Genomic DNA, 19,131 nt, shown 5'->3' with positions numbered 1-19,131 from the left:
TTTACAAACTGATCTTTCCAAGCCTGTAGACTTTACCTTACACATTAGCTGTGTGTGGGGAACTGTGTAAAATGCTTTTGCAAAATCCAAGTATACTTTTCCACACCCAACCTTCTGTCCTAGGTTTTACTTATCTCCACTTAAAAGGAAATCAGGTTTGTTTGACAACTTCTGTCTTTCATGAATCCATGCTGTCTGTTGCTTAAAATATTTTTTTCCAGGAAGAACTCATCTATGTGGTCTTTTATTAAACTCTCCAGTATCTTCCAGACTACTGTAGTTAAACTAACAGGTCTATAGTTACTTGGCAAAGACTTTGATCCCTTTTTAAATATAGGCACCACATTGGCCCTACACCAATCCAGTGGTACTAGAATATGGAAACAAAGGCTTTGAAATAACAGAGTTCATTTCTTTTAGGATGCGTGGTTGGATGACATCTGGTCCAGGTGCTTTATCCACCTTTATTCTGTCTAAATTATTCTGGACCATATCACTTTTGAGCCATTGTGGATCATTTGGGGCTGTGTCAATGCCATCTTCATTATGGTCACGAGCTCCCTCATTCTCCTTTGTATACACAGAGCTGAAGAAAGTGTTTAATACATTAGCTTTCTCTTTGTCCCCAGTCACCCGCTCCAGATTATTTTGTAAAGGGCCTACATGTTTAGACCTGACCTTTTTACTATTAATATATTTCAAGAATTTTTGGGATTTGTCCTACTATCTTTTGCAATCTGTCATTCATTTTGAATTTCTCCATCCTTGATTTCCTTTTTAAATACTCTGTTATATCCTTTGTAACAATTAAACAATGATAGTGTTCCTTAATTTTTATATTTTTTTAAAAGCTTTTCTGATTATTTTTAGCCTTTTAAACTTATTGTCCATGGGAGTTCGCATACAGACTTTTGAAGAATTCCCATTTTTGTTCTGTGTTCATCGATGCCAATATTCCCTCCCAGTCTAAGTCTTGGAGAGCAGTTCTCATCCTTGGAAAATTTGCTCTTATAAAGTTAAGTGTTTTTATATTTCCTGTATGCATTTGTTGCGTTCAGCTAACTTTAAATGAAATCATATTATGGTCACAGCTACCCAGATGTTCTTTTATATGAACATTAGTAATAAGCTCTGCATGGTTTGAGATTACCAGGACCAACAGAGCATCATTTCTAGTTGGGGCCTCAATAAACTGCACCATAATATTTGTCTTGTAATAGGTTTATACATTCTTGCCCTTTAACTGCTCCAGCAGTGCCATTACTCAATTACTCCAGTCAATGTCTGGGTAGTTAAAATCCCCCATTATTATCACCGTCCCAGCCCTTACAGCCCTGTTCTATCTGTGCAATGAGTCTCTGCCTCCTCATTAATACTTGGAGGTCTATAACCAATTCCAATGATAATCTTTGTATTACACACACCCTTGTACATTTCCACCCATACTGCTTCAGACTCATCACACTCTCTATCAACTAGGTCCTCTTTCACACTCACTTTGAGATCACTTCTCACATAGAGACAGACACCTAAACCCTTCCGTTTTACCCTGTCTTTCCAAAAGAGAGCATAGCCAGGAATATTAATAGCCCAGTCATGTGAAGAATGAAGCCAAGATTCAGCAATACCAAAAAAAAATCATAGTTCTCCTTGTGCACCAGAGCTTCCAACTCACCTATTTTGCTTGGCAGACTTCTGGCATTGGTGAACAAACACTTTAATTTATCGTCACATTTTGCACACTTATTTTGCATATTTTTTGGGGTACAAATAGTACCATTTCCAATGGTTGTTTGTAACATGGGAACCTTTTTATCCCCTGCCATAGCTCTCCCCCCATCTTTCCCCATTCCACCCACCAATAGGGGCTGATCCTTGTCCGACCTGTCTGCCCCATTATAATCTAATCCCCCCCCTCAATTCAAGTTTAATTACTCCTCCAGCCTTCCCATAAACCTCTCCCCCAGCAAAACAGACTCTCTTCTATTTAGATGCAAACCATCTTTAGCATATAGGTTGCACACCAATGAAAAGTGAGCTTCGTGTTCTAAAAACCCAAATCGCTCCTTCTTGCACCAGGTCTTTATTCAGCTCTCTTATTTCCCCCTGTCTTTCCTGTGTTGCGCATGGCACAGGTAATATTTCAGAGAACATCACCTTGGAAGTCCTTCCCTTCCACTTGCAGCCTAGTTCATTAAATCGGTTCTTAAGGAGCCTCCACCTTCCATATATTCTGTCATTGGTTCCAATGTGTGCCAAGACAGCTGGGTCATGCCCAGCCCCTCCCAGTAATTTATCAACCCAGTCCACCACATGCCGAACCCTGGTACCAGGGAGACAGCAAACCATTCAGCTGAGGCGATCCTGGCGACAAATTATTCTATCAGTCCTTCTGATTATAGAATACCCTATTACCACCAACTGTCTAGGCCTACTTGCACTACCCTCTCCAACCCCTACTAGATGGGCTGCTCTCCCAGCTGTTAGGGATAGCAGTGATATCTAGGGATGCAACCTCTGAGCTTCCCACCTCCACATTTTAACCCAACGTGGAAAATCTGTTAGGGTGCTGAAACCCAGGGCTGGCCTTCCTTTTCTGTGAGCCCCTACCACTTCCTCTGACTGTATTAACCCATCTTGCTAGCTGATAATCCTGACTTACCCCTTCACCCTCCCCATTAACCCCACTAGCCACCTGCTCAGTCAGCAGAGGACCCCTTTCAAGGTTGTCAGTTCTGCCCAGTGTTGCAATTTTCGCCTCCAGATCTCTAATGTGAGCTTCCAGAAGGGCAACCCGCTCACATCTGTCGCAGCGGTATCCATTCTGGAGCAGTTGCTCCATTATTGTATGCATGCGGCACAGTGTGCACTTCACAAAACCGTTAATCTTGCTAGTACACATTTTCCTGGTTACAACAATAATACAAAAAATAGAAATATTCATATTTTACTTACAGATATAAAGACTCCTGTTATAATCTCCGGTTTTAAACTCTGGCTTTTAACTTACCACTTGGTCAGAGTTCCAGCAAGCAAAAAGGTGTCAAACTCAAGAAAGAGCAAGCTCAGAAATTAGTCCTACAGAAAGTTATATAGGATCTGACGCACCTGTGACCAATTAACCACTCCCCTTAATTAGTAGTCTGAAGGAAAGAAAGAAAAAAAAGGCTATTTAAAAAGTGACAGAAAAGGTGTAAAAAAACTGCAAGCAAAGACCCCTAAAAACACCTAAAAATGCAAACACAACAATCACCAGCAGTCAAAACCCAAACTGTTGATCACTCTCCATTCAAATTTCCCATTCTTCAGCCTCCAAACAGCAAATTTAGCAAGCCATTTACTGTTTAAGATCCTCGTTAGTATGTGACATCAGGATACCAAATTTCTTTCAGGAGAAAGCTTTCCGGCAAACAGATTTTATTCACTATATAGATGAAATTTATATTAACGTAGTGGCAATTGGAGCTGGTGTAGGAATATTACAACATGCTGCTTATTTCCTAAAAATCCTGAGCCAGTGGAGCACCTACAAATATAGAAAGCTTTATAGGAAATGCATTGCTATAGATACAATCTTAAACTAAAATGAACATCGTACTAAAGAAAAAAACAATAAAGGAGCTTTTCTCAAAGAAAAAAATACAGTACTTGTTTGAGAAGCTTTAATTGGAAGCCACCATTTTTTTTGGATGTATGCACATTTTAGGGTAGTAAAGTTAAACCTTTTTAACAATGTTCTAAAAAGTATACCTGTGTCATTAGTTGACCATATTTGTGAACACTAAAGTTTTAACTGTATTTTTAATGCATATAAAAATAACTTTTAAAAGTCTAAGTTATCCAGCTGAGACTTAGTCCACTGGGAAAAGTCAGCAAATACCTTCAGAAAGAGGTGGTTTGTATGATTATAAAACTACTCACAGATCTTGTAAGACCTTGTATGGCTGGATTGCTGAAGATAAACTAGATGACATTATTCTCGACAATGTGAGTCTATAGCTGCTTTATAACATAAGCCCTACCAGTAATTAGTTGATCCTGATGTTATCAAAACAGTTATATCTCACCATTTCTACATATATCTTTTTTATTATTTCAGTCTGGTAGGAAAAACACTAGATAATTACCTTTTAACAACTGTTCACAAAAGCAAACACTCAAATGCATCGGTGATTTGTTTAAAAACATATCAAGTATTATTTATTACAGGTAAGGAAACTGTACAGTTATGTCTTGCAAATCAAATAAGCTGTTCAAACACATCCAATTTTTTTTTCATTTATACTTTATAGCAAAGTTTTATATAGTTCTAGTTTATATATGAGGCTTGAGAGGCAGGTAATGTAGGAATCAATGTACAATATTCTAATTTATTACCATAAATAAATAAGCCTTACTTTTGAAATATGGACATAGCACATTCTGTGTTCTTTCAAGGTTTATATTGATGCATTTTATTAGGGACATTTATTATGTTGAGACACATAAAAACCTTGCATGTTTTACAATGTTTCTGGATTATTTCACGTAAAACTCCAGAACATCTGTAAATGACAGCTGAACTCCTTAATCTGTATACCTCCTGATTCATACCAGCCCACTTTTTTCCAGCTTTTTTCCAGCTTTTTTCCTATGCGGGCAGCTGTCAGTAAGAGCTCTAGCAGGGAGTAGTGTGATGCGCATTTCATCATATCACACTTCTAACTTTTTCTCTTTATAACTTTACTTGAAGTGTCCATAGTGTCCCATGTGTTGTGCTGTAGTGTGGTGACATGTTGCATTTCCCCACGCTGCACCGCACTGCACTTCACATCAGCACTGTTGTGTGAAAGGGACACATAAAAACAAAATAAAAAAAAAACAATTGTTTTCTATGTGTCCTAGGGGTGACCAGTCTTTGTCCAGTGTGGAGAACCGCAAGTCACCACACATAGTGTGAACAACTCCTTACAAAATATGTAAACCCAATATTTCATATTCCTGATATGTACCTGCTGTACCATGTACTTGGATGAGAACATATCCTGTTCTGTTTGTATTGCTTCCTTTGTGTGAAATCCCTGGTGTTCCTGACAGTCCCTCTCCTTTCCTATTAAAAGCTGACCACACTAAGCAGGAAAACACACCGTGGTCCATTCTCTAGCTGTGCTGGGAACTCAGCCTTCTCTCCTCCAATGATCAGAGTTGTCCCCCGCCCCCCCGTACAGCCATTTACTAGTAAGTTCAGTGTGCTACCGTTTCTCTTCAGTGAAAACAAGTAAAAATACTGAAACTGTGCAAAGGATAATTAAATGTGAATAAATAAATAATCGTGATAAAGAGTGGAATTCCTTCCACAATGTCAGCTGCTACTTAAACGTGATTAACGTGATAATAGTGAAAAAAGAGAGAAAATAGTAGCGCTCGACAAATCAAAATAAATCAAATAAATTCGTGCAAATAAAGTCTCTAATGTTCAAAGCAATTGGATCAATCAGAATAGCCAATGATGAAACACAGACTTGATAGAAGTGATCCCTTATCCAAGCCTTCACCGTTTCTCTTCCCCTAGCTCTTTTGCAGCTGAGAACAGAGGGAATGTGACCACTTAAAAAAAAGAGAAAAAGGTATTTATGATGTTTTTTTTATACCTACACACAAATGTTTTGCTATTCATTTATATATTAACTGAATGGGTTGTTTTACAAAGTGAGGGGTTACAATAATTTTAAGGATCCAATCAGAGCAGCTGATGTCTGCATGGCCCTGCATAAGCCATGTGCAGTGATCATTAGGGCAAGATCTCCTTCACATGAGTGTATTTTAGCGTACATGTATGTGAGGGCCATGTTTGCCTGCACAGCTGTCAAATTGGGAACAAGAGCTGTGTCCATGAGACTGCCTGCGTGGGGATGAACAAGTGTTCTGCTATGGTATGTCCGTGTGAACGAGGCCTAGCTTTGCAGAAGTGTTACAGAGATGCAGCTCTTTTAGTGCAGATTGCAGGTTTGTTCTCTAATATAATGCTAACATGAGCTGCAGCAAACCTGTAACGCAGTGGTTCTCAACTACGGTCCTCAGAACCCACTAACAGGCCAGATTTCAAGTATCACCTTGGGAAGATGCAGGCTAGAATACTGCAATCACTGAGCAGCAAAATCTATCACCTGTGATATATTTCAGTTATCTTGCAAATCTGGCCTGTTAGTGGGTCCCGAGGCCCGGAGTTGAGAACCAATGCTGTAAAGTAAAAAAAATATATATTTATTTACTTTTTTTTTTTATAAATTATCTTTTGGGTAATTAACCTCCTAATAACCCCATATTATCCCTAATTTTTATCGGGGAAATAAACTAAATAATGTTTGGTTTTTATGCATCATTTAATGTTACCTGTTTCCATTCAACCATTAAACAAAATAATATGTGCTGTATATGTAAAATGTAGAAATCAAAGTATATTCAATCTAAAAAATTAAAACATAAATAACATCCTGCAGTTATACAAAGGGTTCTATGTATAAATAGCTCGCTGAACGAATGTAACAAAGTTTCACAGTGCTCCAACAAAACGTATTGTATTTTGTGTAATATAATTATCTCATATAATATTGAGGGCCATCTGGTGGCCATAATCAGTTTTTTCCCGCTTGGTGTATTCATAAAAATTGCATTATCACTACTAGATGGCGATTAGGACCATAGGAGATAATTATATTACATAAGACAGAATTTGGCAAGTTTCATTGGAACTGTGCAGATATTTATTTCATTTACTCAGCAAGCTTTTTATACACAGACCCCTATGTGTTGTGTAGTTGAGATTTTGGTTACATAAGTAAAGATGCCCAAAAACATAACATGAAATTCATTGGAATGATGCCTCATGTCTGTTAGAGTCTTTTAATATTTTGCCCACACGTCTGACTACTTTCATTAGGGCCATTCTACACAAGTGTTACTGTCACTGGCTGCAGGGCTGCTGATATGATACTCTCCATGTGGATGGCTGCCTTCACAACAAAGATTAAAGACTACTGGGTTGCCACCCTCCTAGACCCCTACAGAGGCAAAATGGGTCAGTTTTTGGAGCCCATCCTGGAAGGATGTAGCAATTCTATGCCATTTTCAGAGCCCAGCTAACTTATGCCTTTCCCAAAGGTGTCCAACCAGATGCAACCATTGCAAAAGACCACTTATCTTTCCCTATTGAGTTGCTCTCTCACTATCCAGCCCACTGAGGCATTGCTCAGTTGCTGTTACTTAGCTAGGGACCAAGCATTCTGCAACGTTCATTGGTGATTCTATCAAATGCAGTGTCTGCAGTTGAACTTGTCTAGTCTATGGGCACCCTAACTTGTATTTCAATTCCTTAATGGATACCTAAAGCCCATATTTTATTGGGATGGATTAGAGAAGGGATACATTCTCTGTAAGATTTTTCTTGTTGCCAGCATGTCCATTTACCTTTTCTTTGTGTCCTGGTGACCATTGACAGCAGTAACAGAAGAAAGGGAAAATACTTTGAGTTGGCACCAAAACAAGAATAATGCTGGCAACTTCCAATGGGAATGCTTGTTCTAGTGTCAACTGCCTTAGAGGGGATTTGCCTTATTTTATAGGGATTTCATCTTACCTTTTCTTGTGTCTATGGGGCAAGAAGTGAAGTTAATTCTCTCCAATGATACAAAGACTTCAGAATAAAGCTGACAAATGTTTAATGCCTATTTTAAGCCTCCATTTTTTTTTTAATGCAATGCAGTCAGGCTGCATAAAAATAGAAATAGATGTGGGCATTTTATTTTATTATTAGTTAATGTACTATTGTACTACATCACATGTTAAAATGCCCAGAATGCTTGAGATCTAAGCCACTGCTAAACACAGATTGCAAAAGTCCAGGTCTCCAGTTGTCTGGCATGCCCCACTGCAAAGTGCTCAGATTAACAGCACAGCTTGGATGGACTGATGTCTTTTTTCAACCTCACTGACTATGTGAACTATGTGAGTTTAGGGAGCTAGGGACCTCTGTGCTCTGTGTTAAGCAGCAGTCTGGATCTCCAGCAGGCTACCAGCATGGGACATTATAACCTTAATTGCAGCACCGCCTAACTGTAAATATACAGTACGTCATGTTTTTTACATTAAATACCGGGGTTATGGCAGCTATCTTTTTTTTATTTAGGCGGCCAGCTTTCCGATAAAAGTGGTCCCAGAGACGGATTCGCCACGGGATCACTTTTATAGGCCACAGAAGAGGTGCCCTCCACCCACCCCCCCACCGCTTTCCGGTGGTTTCTGAGCTTACCTGAGCTGTCCGTAACCGGTAAACCGATCCAGTGCGGCCGATGGCTAGGCAGGAAGCAGAGTGAGGGCAAGATATCCCCCACTCGGTTTCTATGCCCTTGGGGGACTGGAGCGACGTCTAATGTCACTTCTGCCACTCACGCATAAACAAAGGATTTTTTTTCCCCTTTAAGGCAAAATGTCATTTTTTTACCCCTGATCTCTCAATAAAGAGGACCTTTCACGCTTATTTCTATTACAAGGGATGTCTACATTCCTTGTAATAGGAATAACAGGGATAAAAAAATATATACATTTAAGGGACATTGTAAAAATAAAAAATTAAAGGTAAAACAAATAAGAATTTTTTTTTTAAAGTGCCCCCTTCCCCCAAGCAAGCTGCAGAAGTGAATGCATTTGTAAGTCGCGCCCGCATGTGTACATGGTGTTCAAACCACGCATGTGAGGTATCGCCATGATCAATGGGGCGAGAGCAATAATTCTAGCCTAGACCTCCTCTATAAATCGAAACAGGTAACCTGTAAAAAAATTTAAAGCGCCGCCTATGGAGATTTTTAAGTAACGTAGTTTGTCGCCATTCCACGAGTATGCACAATTTTAAAGCATGACATCTTTGGTATTTATTTACTCTTACAATTGGGCTAACTTTATTTTGTTTTTGTTTTTTTTTAATTCATTACAGTGTATTTTTTCCAAAAAAATTGCGTTTAAAGACCACTGCAGAAATACAGTGTGACATAAAATATTGCAATGACCGCCATTTTATTCTCTAGGGTCTCTGCTAAAATATATATATATATATATATATATATATATATATATATATATATATATATATATATATATATAATGTTTGGGGGTTCTAAGTGATTTTCTAGCAAAAAATACAGATTTTTTCTTGTAAAAAACAAATGTCAAAAAAAGTAAGGGTCACAGCAAGTGGTTAAAGTATGTCTAAAGGCAAATCTTTTTTTTTTGGTTTTGGATGGTGTAGGGAGGGATTAGCACACCTGTCAGGCTTTTTTTTTTTTTATGTCTGTGTACCTGTTAGGGAGATTCACTTTTTTTATTTGTCCTGGTGACCATTATCACCAAAAGTGAAAGTGAAAGAAAATACCCAAATTTAGGGTTGTCACTAAAACACGAATAGAGGGAAAATCTTCCAATGGGGACACTAGTTCTGTTGAAAAACAGGGATTGTCGCACTTTGGAGGGATTTCTTCTCACTTCGTGTTGAGACTATGGGGCAGGAAGTAAAGGAAAATCTCCCCAATGGGACACAGATGACAAAGCAAAAAACTGAGACCCTCCCCAATCTATCTTAAATAGAAAAGGTTTTGCCCTTAGTTGAAGTAGACTTCAACTGCTTTACTGTAATAAAAAGGGTTTATTTGAGATTTGGCCATTCCCAACCCTATCCAATATACAAAAAAAAAAAAGCTTTGGTTTTACATGTTCTTCAAAAAGACTGTAATTTAATTTCCCTTAATCCTAGTTTTGCATATACTGAATCCTGATACATTACTTGAATCTACACTCTTTCAGACTAAATCTTTGGAGATGGAAGTGAAGGGAAATCTTACAAATGCCATCAATACCTTCTTTATTATGGGATTCCCCAGTCCCCCTCCTGTCCAGATGCTACTTTTCTTCATATTTCTTTTCATGTATATTTTGACCATTGTAGAAAACCTTTTCATCATCCTAATAATCTGCTACAGTCCCAATTTACATAAACCAATGTATTTCTTTCTGGGGAATCTGTCCTTCCTTGAGACATGGTATGTAACAGTCACTGTCCCAAAATTACTGTCCATATTTCTGAATGGAAATAATAAGATCTCATATGCTGGTTGCATGTCCCAGCTTTTTTTCTTCCTTTATCTGGGCTGCACGGAGTGTGTTTTATTAACTGTTATGGCATTTGATCGATACATGGCAATCTGCAAACCTTTACATTACCAGACTATAATGAACTGGCACTTCTGCTTTAATTTAGCTCTTTCTTCCTGGCTCATTGGCTTGGCAATATCTCTTATGAAGACATACTTTATCTCTCGGCTAACGTTTTGCTATTCAGTAATCATCAACCATTTTTATTGTGATGTGTCACCTATACTTAATCTTGCATGCACAGATATGACATTACCAGAACTTGTAGACTTTATTCTTGCTCTGGTTATTCTTCTGGTGCCACTTTTACTCGCTTGCCTTTCTTATTTGTGTATATTGTCTGCTATCCTTCAAATCCGAAATTCAACTGGGCGTCAAAAAGCATTTTCGACTTGTGGCTCTCATCTGGTTGTGGTCATCATGTATTATTCAACCACCCTTTTTATGTATGCTAGACCAAGTAAGGCTCACTCTATTAATTCTAACAAACTGGTCTCTGTTGTCTACACAGTGGTGACACCCTTTCTCAACCCAATTATTTATTGCTTACGAAACAGGGAGGTGAAAGTAGCCATTGAGAAACTTGTCTTTAGGAACTGAAATGAAAAGTCAACTGCTTATAGTAATTGACACTGCTTGTTTTGCAAAAATCTGTCTTTTTTGTGCTAGCTATTTTTTATTTTTTTATTTACATGTGCTACAGATTTCCAGAAAGCTTTACTTGAGCTCCAATGGGTTACTTATAATAGGAGTCTGATGCAGCTCTTTGCTACTGTACATAGAATCATTCAATATGTCTGCAACCAAACCAAGGCTCTAGTTACTATATTTCTGCTTGTAGGCCAGTGCCCAGGGCAGCAGTATTACAAGAGGCAGATCTGAGCCTCAAAGTTTCTTAATAATGATAACTTTTTCCCTTACTGTCTAGCTCTGGATATTTGTGACAAAATGCTGTAGAACTATATTGGGAGGAGATTCTTTGTTAGTCCAGTAGACATTAAACCATTTCTATTTATTCTAGTTTAATAGTCTGAACAGGTAAAAAAGTAGTTGTGTTCTTTACCATTATTCTTTTACTAAAATAGTGGAATAACAAAGTTGTGTAGCTTGTATAAAAGGGCATCATCATTCAGTGGGGTCGATTTACTAAAACTGAAGATTGCAAAATCTGGTTCATCTCTGCATAGAAACCAGTCAGCTTCCAGGATTTTTTTTGTCAAAGACTAATTCAATAAGCTGAAGTTAGAAGCTGATTGGCTACTATGTATAGTTGCACCCAGTTTTAGTAAATCAACCCCAGTCTCTCTAGGGCAGTGTGAGATCTATACATGGCTCTGCCTGCAGGCGTATGTGAATCTTTCCCTCCTGGGTCCACACACTCTTTATCCCTCCAGAGCCTGGAATGAGCACTAGGAACAAGTAGTCAGTGACTGATGTAGGAACTCCAGGTCATTGTGTCATTGTTCCAGGAAGAATTAAGGCCATTAGATTGGTGTCTTGGAATGTCAGGGGTCTCAATGACAAATTTCGTAGGGCTCTGATGTTCTAATATCTCAAATCTGTTAAACCTCATCTCATTTTTTACAGGAGACACACATGGATGGTAGCAGGGTTCTGGCCTTAAGCCGCCCCTGGATTCAACGAGCGTTACACGCTACGTACTCCTCATACTCTAGGGGAGTGGCTATCCTGATCAGTAAGGCAGTCCCCTGCACCATACATTAGGTCATCTCCGACCCTAAGGGTCGTTACCTGATTGTGCTAGCTGATATTCACTCATGTAAACTTGTTTTGGTTAATGTCTATATACCTCCTCCCTTCCAGAGTAATGTCTTCTTATATGAATTGTTGGATAAATTAACTCCTTTCAAGCACCTCCCCCTAATAGTGGCCGGGGACTTCAATTACATTATAGACACGTCCCTGGATTCCTCCAATCCTGCTTGGCCCGCTTTGGTGAACTTGGTGATGTGGGCGCATACGGCGTCCTTGACTGAATTGTGGAGGTGGAAGAATCCAGGTACAAAATGTTTCTCTCACTTGTCTAAGACCCACCGGTCTTCTTCCAGGATTGACCTGGCCTTTGCCAATGGTCCCATGTTGCAGCTGGTCAGGGGTGCCAATTATTTGGCGAGGAGTCTCTCGGATCATATGCCCTTGGCGGTGCATTTGGGCATGTCATCTCACCCTCGGGAGGTGCATGGAAGTTGAGTCCTGGTTGGTTGGAGGTTGATGCGGTGGCCTCTCAGGTCTCCCCGGCTATAGAGGGTTACTGGACTGATAACGAGTACTCGGCTGATCCTCCGGTGGTCTGGGATGCCTTTAAGGCCTTTCATAGGGGCCAATATGTGTCAGCCATCAAACACGCTCGGAGGCAATTCAATTCTGTGTTACAGGAATTGCAGGACAGGGAACAAGCATGCAAACAGGCTCATGCCTCTGACCCTTCGGATGCTTCCTATGTGGCGTTGCTGGAGGCTCGGCGCCTCCTGGCTTTGCACTTCACCAGCCTTACGCACACATCTTGGACTAAGCAAGCGGAAAACCTATTTGAAAGGGGTGACAAGAACGGTAAACTGTTGGTCGCCCTGGTGGCTGATCAGAAGGTACAAAAAAAATATCCCGTGCATTAAGGATGCTCTGGGACAGATTATCTCCGACCCGGAGGAGGTCATGGCTGCCTTTGTGTCCTACTACAAGCAAACGTATTCGCCCATTCACTCTTATCAAATGCAGGATCTTGAATCCCTTTTACTGACTCTGAATATTCTTAGACTCTCGGAGGGGGAGAGAGACGACCGGGAGGCGGACATATCCACGGAGGAAATTAAATTGGCGATAAACGCCTTTCCACCACGTAAATCTCCTGGCCCGGATGGCCTCTGTGTGGAGTGGTATAGGGCCCACGTGGATATGGTGGTCCCCCGGCTTCAAAGTCTGTTTCGTTACTGCTTGGAGCAGGGGACCCTTCTGGCCTCGCTCATGGAGGCTCAGATTGTTTTACTCCCAAAGCCTGGTAAGGACCCCCTGGACTGTTTGTCTTGCCGGCCTATCTCTCTCCTCAACCAGGATCCTAAAATTCTGACTAAAGTTCTGGCTACCCGCCTGTCCATTGTTATCACCTCCTTAGTAAATATTGATCAAACTGGCTTTATCCCAAAAATCGATGGACACTAACTTACGGAGACTGTTCACTCATCTCCAGATAGACCATGCTGATCCCGGGGCACGGGTGGTAGTTTCTTTAAATATGGCGAAGGCCTTTGTCTCCATTAACTGGACTTACCTTCTGACTGTTCTACGTTATATTTCCTTAAGTGGATAGCTGCCATTCGTATCGGAATGGTGGTTTCGGGGCAGTTCTGAATAGGGAGGGGGACTCGTCAGGGGTGTCCTCTCGCCATCCTTATTCGCATTGGCTATAGAACCGGTGGCCATGGCCTTGCAGGCGTCTGGAGCGGTGCGTGCCCTGGAGGTGGGGGGGATTAAGGAGTGTATAGCTCTCTAGGCAGACGACATCTGGTTGTTCCTACAGGACCCTGGACAGTCCTTTATTGCGGTATACAAACTGCTCTTGACCTTTGAGGGGTTTTCTGGCCTTCAAGTCAATTGGGAGAAGTCCAGTGTGATGCCTATGGATATCGGGGCTGGGGTTCAACTCACTGCCTGGGTGCTGATTCCTTTAGTCACTGACTTCAAATATCTGGGTGTTCGAGTCTCTTCTAAGGTTACTGACTATATGGCCCTGAACCATCTCCCTTTGCCCTCGAAGGTTAAGATGCAGTTGGACGCATGGAAACAGTTGCCTCTTTCTCTGATTGGGCGCATAAATCTTATTAAGATGAAGATCTTGCCAGTTTTTCTTTATTTATTGTGTAACTCTCCAGTCTGGGTCCCTGACTCGTACTTCAAACGTGTTCATAGCATGTTTGGCTCCTTCCTATGGTCCTCTACACATCCTCAGATAGAACTTAAGGCTCTTCAAGAGCCGGTGGGTCAGGGGGTTATAGCGCTTTCAGACCTGTCTTAATACTACCTGGCCAGCCAGATGGTGGTTGTGCTACGTTGGCTACTTTGGGATGATAATGATGCCGTCACGGTTCTTGAGGCGGCCCTCCTGGGTTTAAAAGAGAGCCTGCAATGTCTAGTATACAGGGGAACTAAAGTACCCTCCCTGTTGACGCGATCAATGCGAGCTACGTGGAACAGAGTGGGGTCTCATACTACGACTGACTCCCTGGCTATGCCACTCTGGAACAATCCCAATCTGCCACACTTCCGCACGATTCCTGACCCTGTGGTGTGGGCGAGGGTGGGTGTCAAGCAGTTGAAGGATGTTGTGGGGGGGTGGGGTCGGTTACTTATGTTTGACCAACTCAAAGCTAAACATGACTTACCGAATAGCCATTTCTTTCGGTTCCTCCAGATAAGGCATGCTTTTTCGGCACAATTCCTGTTTGGTACGGTATCTATGGCCCGCTCTCCTCTGAAGGATCTCCGGCTTGATGATACACTGAAAAAACCTTTATCTGAGGCCTACAGGGAACTTTTTAGACAGCGAACGGTCGCCTTGATGCAATGTTGGGATAAGTGGACCGCGTTGGTCCCTGATTTGCAGGGGGAGGATTTAGATGACATGTGGGAACTGTCCTTCAATACGCTGATTTTGGCCAGGGAGAGGTATATACAGTTCAAAATATTACACAGGGCCTACTATACCCCAGCTATGCTGTTCACTATTTATGGTTCAGTCTCTGCAGAATGCTGGCGATGCACTGTGTCTCTAGCGGACTTTGACCATGTTTTTTGGCTCTGCCCGTTGATACAAGATTTCTGGAAGGGTATCACTGGATTCCTTAGTGATCTCACAACACTTGCAGTCCCCCTATCTGTTTCGGTGTACCTATTGGGCCTGGTGGAGGGCATAGCACAGCGACGACACCAGAGGACTCACCCTCTTTTATGTGCACAAAGCTATTCTTCTGTATTGGAAAAAGCAAGCTGCTCCTTCCCTGTCCTTTTGGAAAGACTTGGTCAACAAAGTGCTCCCATTGTATAAGGCTATCTACTTGAGCAGGGGATGTCTCCACAAATTTGAGAAGATCTGGCAATGCTGGATGGCTACATCAGAGCTCTTAATTGATGTATTTTTGAGTGATTACCGCACTTGAGACTTGGGGAGTTTGGCCTAGATCCTGTCCGTCTGATAGCTTGAAGTATTGACTGGTTCCTATGCTGCTCCTGATTACTAGTAGGCACTTGGAGGAGTTATTTTCATTCTTCTCTCTGTTACTGTGTTGCATGCCAAGAACCACTGCACTACCAAGGGGGAGGGTGGGTGGGGCTATTTTTGACTCTTTTTCTATTTTTGTTTTTTTTTTGTTCTGTTACAAAAACAGGGGAGCCTACCTGGCGCGTGAGTGAGAGCAGGGAGCAGCAGAAGTGGTGCCATCCAACTATGAGCGATTGAGCTCTGATCTGTAGCTGGCCTGCCTCCTCTACTATCTGTCCCCTGCTCCCCCCCGCCACAGCCACAGCTAGCAGCCAGCTGGACCCTTGAACCTGGGAGGAAGCAATCTCTCCCCGGCCAGATACACCATCCTGTTTGCTGCTGCTCGCAGGGAGCCTCGCTGCAAGAACAGAGTAACATGGACGAGAGCTCCGGGCACCTGCCTGACCCACCCGCCACCCGTCCTGCTGCCGTGAGTGCTGGGCACCAGCAACCTGAACAGCAATAGCGGTGCCAGGACACAGCAGTGTAAGAGCTCAGCCAAGGACAGCACCCCCGGGAGGGATGGAGGTGCGGGCAGCCTTGGATCACAAACCCTGGATGGGTGTGGTTAGGGCCACAGGGACAGAGAAGGGCTGAGCAGTAGTCAGGAGGACCCCGAGGGGAAATCCAGGAGAGCCATTAAAAATCCAAATTGAATACATCCTGACTGACAGCCATTTCCCCGCAGACTCCAACAACAACGTGGTGTCTTGAGACCTTTTTCTGTTCTCTTGTTATTACTGTGCTCTCTTGAACTATGTTAGCGGGGGCTCCAGTGGGAGGGGGGCTGGAGGGAGCAGGAGAATGTTAGAAAAAAGCGGATGGCAACCCAGCTGGGCTCTGATATTTCTTTCCTGAAAAAGGGAGCAGGCAGGTAGAGCACCACCCTAAGGTAAAGAAGTAGTGGGAAGGGAGGGCCCATGGGTACATTTTCCAACTACTTCAGGACCATAGGACGGTCAGATCAACATCATACCAAGGGTCTTTCTCTCTCTCTCTCCATCTCTCTTAACGTTTGCCGGTCACTTATTGCAAGTTTACTTACCTCACCTTCGGTGGTATACAACTGACTCTCTTCTACACCAATTATGGCTTATCAACAGGTGGGCATGTGCCCTATGGTAATATCTCACAATGTCCAAGGACTCAACATTCCAGAAAAGAGAACTCTTCTCCTTAGGAAATTGAAAAAGGTTAAACCTCAATTTGTTTTCCTGCAGGAGACACATTTTAAACAAGATCATGTACCTAAACTTTGCTCATCATTTTTCCCTACAGTTTTTCACTCCACAGACCCTAAGATAAAAGCAAAAGGAGTGTCCATATTGATTAGTAAAATGAATAATTTTCAGGCTGAGTCACACCTCGCAGACCCTGATGGGAGATACATTTTTGTTAGGGGTACTTATGCTGGAATACCCACCACCCTGGCTAACGTGTACTTCCCGAACAGGTCCAATGTCACTTTTTGCCAGAAGGTAATACACTTATATATATTAAAAAAGAATAGCGCACACATGCAAAAGAAATGACTATTAAATATGGAGACAATCCATGCTTGTTTATAAGGTAATACACTTACTATGTGGTTTTGCGAATGACTGCATTTTATTAGGCGGAGACTTTAACGTTCCATTAAACCCCTTACAGGACACTTCTAACAGCAAAACATGCATCTGTTACAATACCCTTGCACGTATAAAATCTATGCTACAATCTCTTTCCCTGATCGACTCATGGAGAACCTTACACCCTGACGGAAGGGACTTTACCCATTACTCAGCCCTCCATGATAGCTATGCACGCATTGACTAACTGTTTATCTCCCACCGGGATTTGACTAGTGTACAATGGGCTTCCATTGGTACGAATCATATCGGATCATGCTCAGATTTCACTGAACATTCACTCATCACATTCTCTGAAGGTTTTCAATTGGATATTGAATGCTTCTTTGTTCACGGACCCTATGACTAGTGCTCTCATTGCACAACACATTCAAACTTACTTCTCCTTAAATGGCCTCACTGAAACATCTCATTTAGTGAGATGGGAAGCTCATAAAAGCGTTATAAGAGGCAAGCTTATTAAACTGGGCTCTCGCTGTAAAAAGGAAAAGGTGGTCCAAGATCTTGTACATTCGATCTCCAAGTTAGAAAAACTACATAAGGATTCGCTTTCTCTCCAAACAGCAACTGATTTGCTAAATCAGCGTAAGGCTCTTCAACAACTGCTGGAAGCTAAGGCTAAATGTATACTTTTTTTCCGTAAAGGAATTTATTATGAGTATGGTGATAAAAGCGGTGGGTTTCTGGCTAGAGTGCTTAGAGCGGAACAAACCTCCACTTTTATCGCGGACGTTAAGAACTCGGCTGGTAAGTTGGAATTGGAGGCTAAAAAAATTGCAGCACAGTTCCACGTCTTTTACACGTCCCTATATAATATCCCACCACAACACCGACCACTGACTCTTGCAGGAGACAGACCCTCAAATATTTTGTCTTACCTTCAGAGTAGCGGACTCCCTACACAAACAATATTTCCCAGAGAATGAAACCCCAGATATCTCCATAGCCAAGACATGGGAGGCCCATCAAACATACATTAGAGGAATACTTATCTCAATAGGCTCCAGGAAAATAAAGGAAAGAACTATACATATAAATAGATTAATAACAGAGATACATGAGCTAGAACAGAAACATAAAAAGAGCACGGAGGACGGGATACAAAAAGTGTCCTAGTATCAAAAAGAGATAAACTGAGGTAGTTGCTGGAGAAAGAGACTAGACGTGGCTCCAACAGAGTTTCTAGGTAGAGATATGTGGAAATAAACCAGGAAAATATTTAGAAAGAATATTAAAGAGCAAAAAATCAAAAAATAAGGGGGAAATGGTTCATTCAACAGAAATAGCTAAAGCATTTCAAAGCGACTACAGCACTTTATACAACGTACGGCAAAAGGTATTACATGAAGCAGAACACAACAGAAAACAAAATATACAAAAATGCAAAAAGGAATCAAAATTACCTAAATTAGCAATTGACAAACTATCAGTACTAGAGACGCCAATCTCACAGTTGGAGATACTGGAGGCACTAAAAAATTCCCTGTCTGGGAAAAGCCCAGGATCGGACCGGTATACTACCTGTTACTATAGGAGGTTCAAGCAAATGTAGCCCTGCCCCCAAGGGATTGGCTTCTTGCATGTGTATCCTCTTCACTTCTTGCACCCTGAGCCTGCTCCAACCCATCTGATGCTATTTGTTCTGTCATTTTGAATGATCGAGACCACAAGTATTGCAGTGAATAATTAGTTTACTGCTTTTGACTTTTGAAACGTAACAAGAATATGCAAACAGAATCAGAATAACACAAATGTTGCTAAAGAGGTAGATCCTGAATTCCCAACCAAGGATTTAGGTTTAGTTCAGCACTCAGGATCCGGAACACAGGCAACACATATACATTTATTTGTGTATATATATATATATATATATATATATATATATATATATATATATATATATATATATATATATATATGTATGTATGCTAGAGGATTGCGTTAAGCAACAGTAAAACACTTTGAATACTCTGATGTAATTAGAGAGTGACCACAGATAAAAGTGACTACACTTGATAACTTAATGTAAAATAAGCTATATGACAATACTAG

General features: G+C 41.3%; 1 protein-coding gene across 1 annotated transcript; it reads left to right on the top strand.

Moving 5' to 3' along the window:
• Positions 1 to 9,846: 9,846 nt before the first annotated feature.
• LOC309544338 (olfactory receptor 6B1-like) lies at positions 9,847 to 10,779 on the top strand (the record flags this gene model as incomplete). The annotated part of the gene is made up of 1 exon (XM_082243242.1): positions 9,847 to 10,779. One exon carries the CDS (start codon positions 9,847 to 9,849, stop codon positions 10,777 to 10,779), a length of 933 nt encoding a protein of 310 aa, XP_082099368.1.
• Positions 10,780 to 19,131: the final 8,352 nt, after the last annotated feature.

This window comes from Pelophylax lessonae (genome assembly GCF_965119305.1).
Source record: "Pelophylax lessonae genome assembly, chromosome: 1".
In the NCBI taxonomy this organism is placed as follows: Eukaryota; Metazoa; Chordata; class Amphibia; order Anura; family Ranidae; genus Pelophylax; species Pelophylax lessonae.
This window is presented reverse-complemented; position numbering and strand designations above follow the sequence as displayed.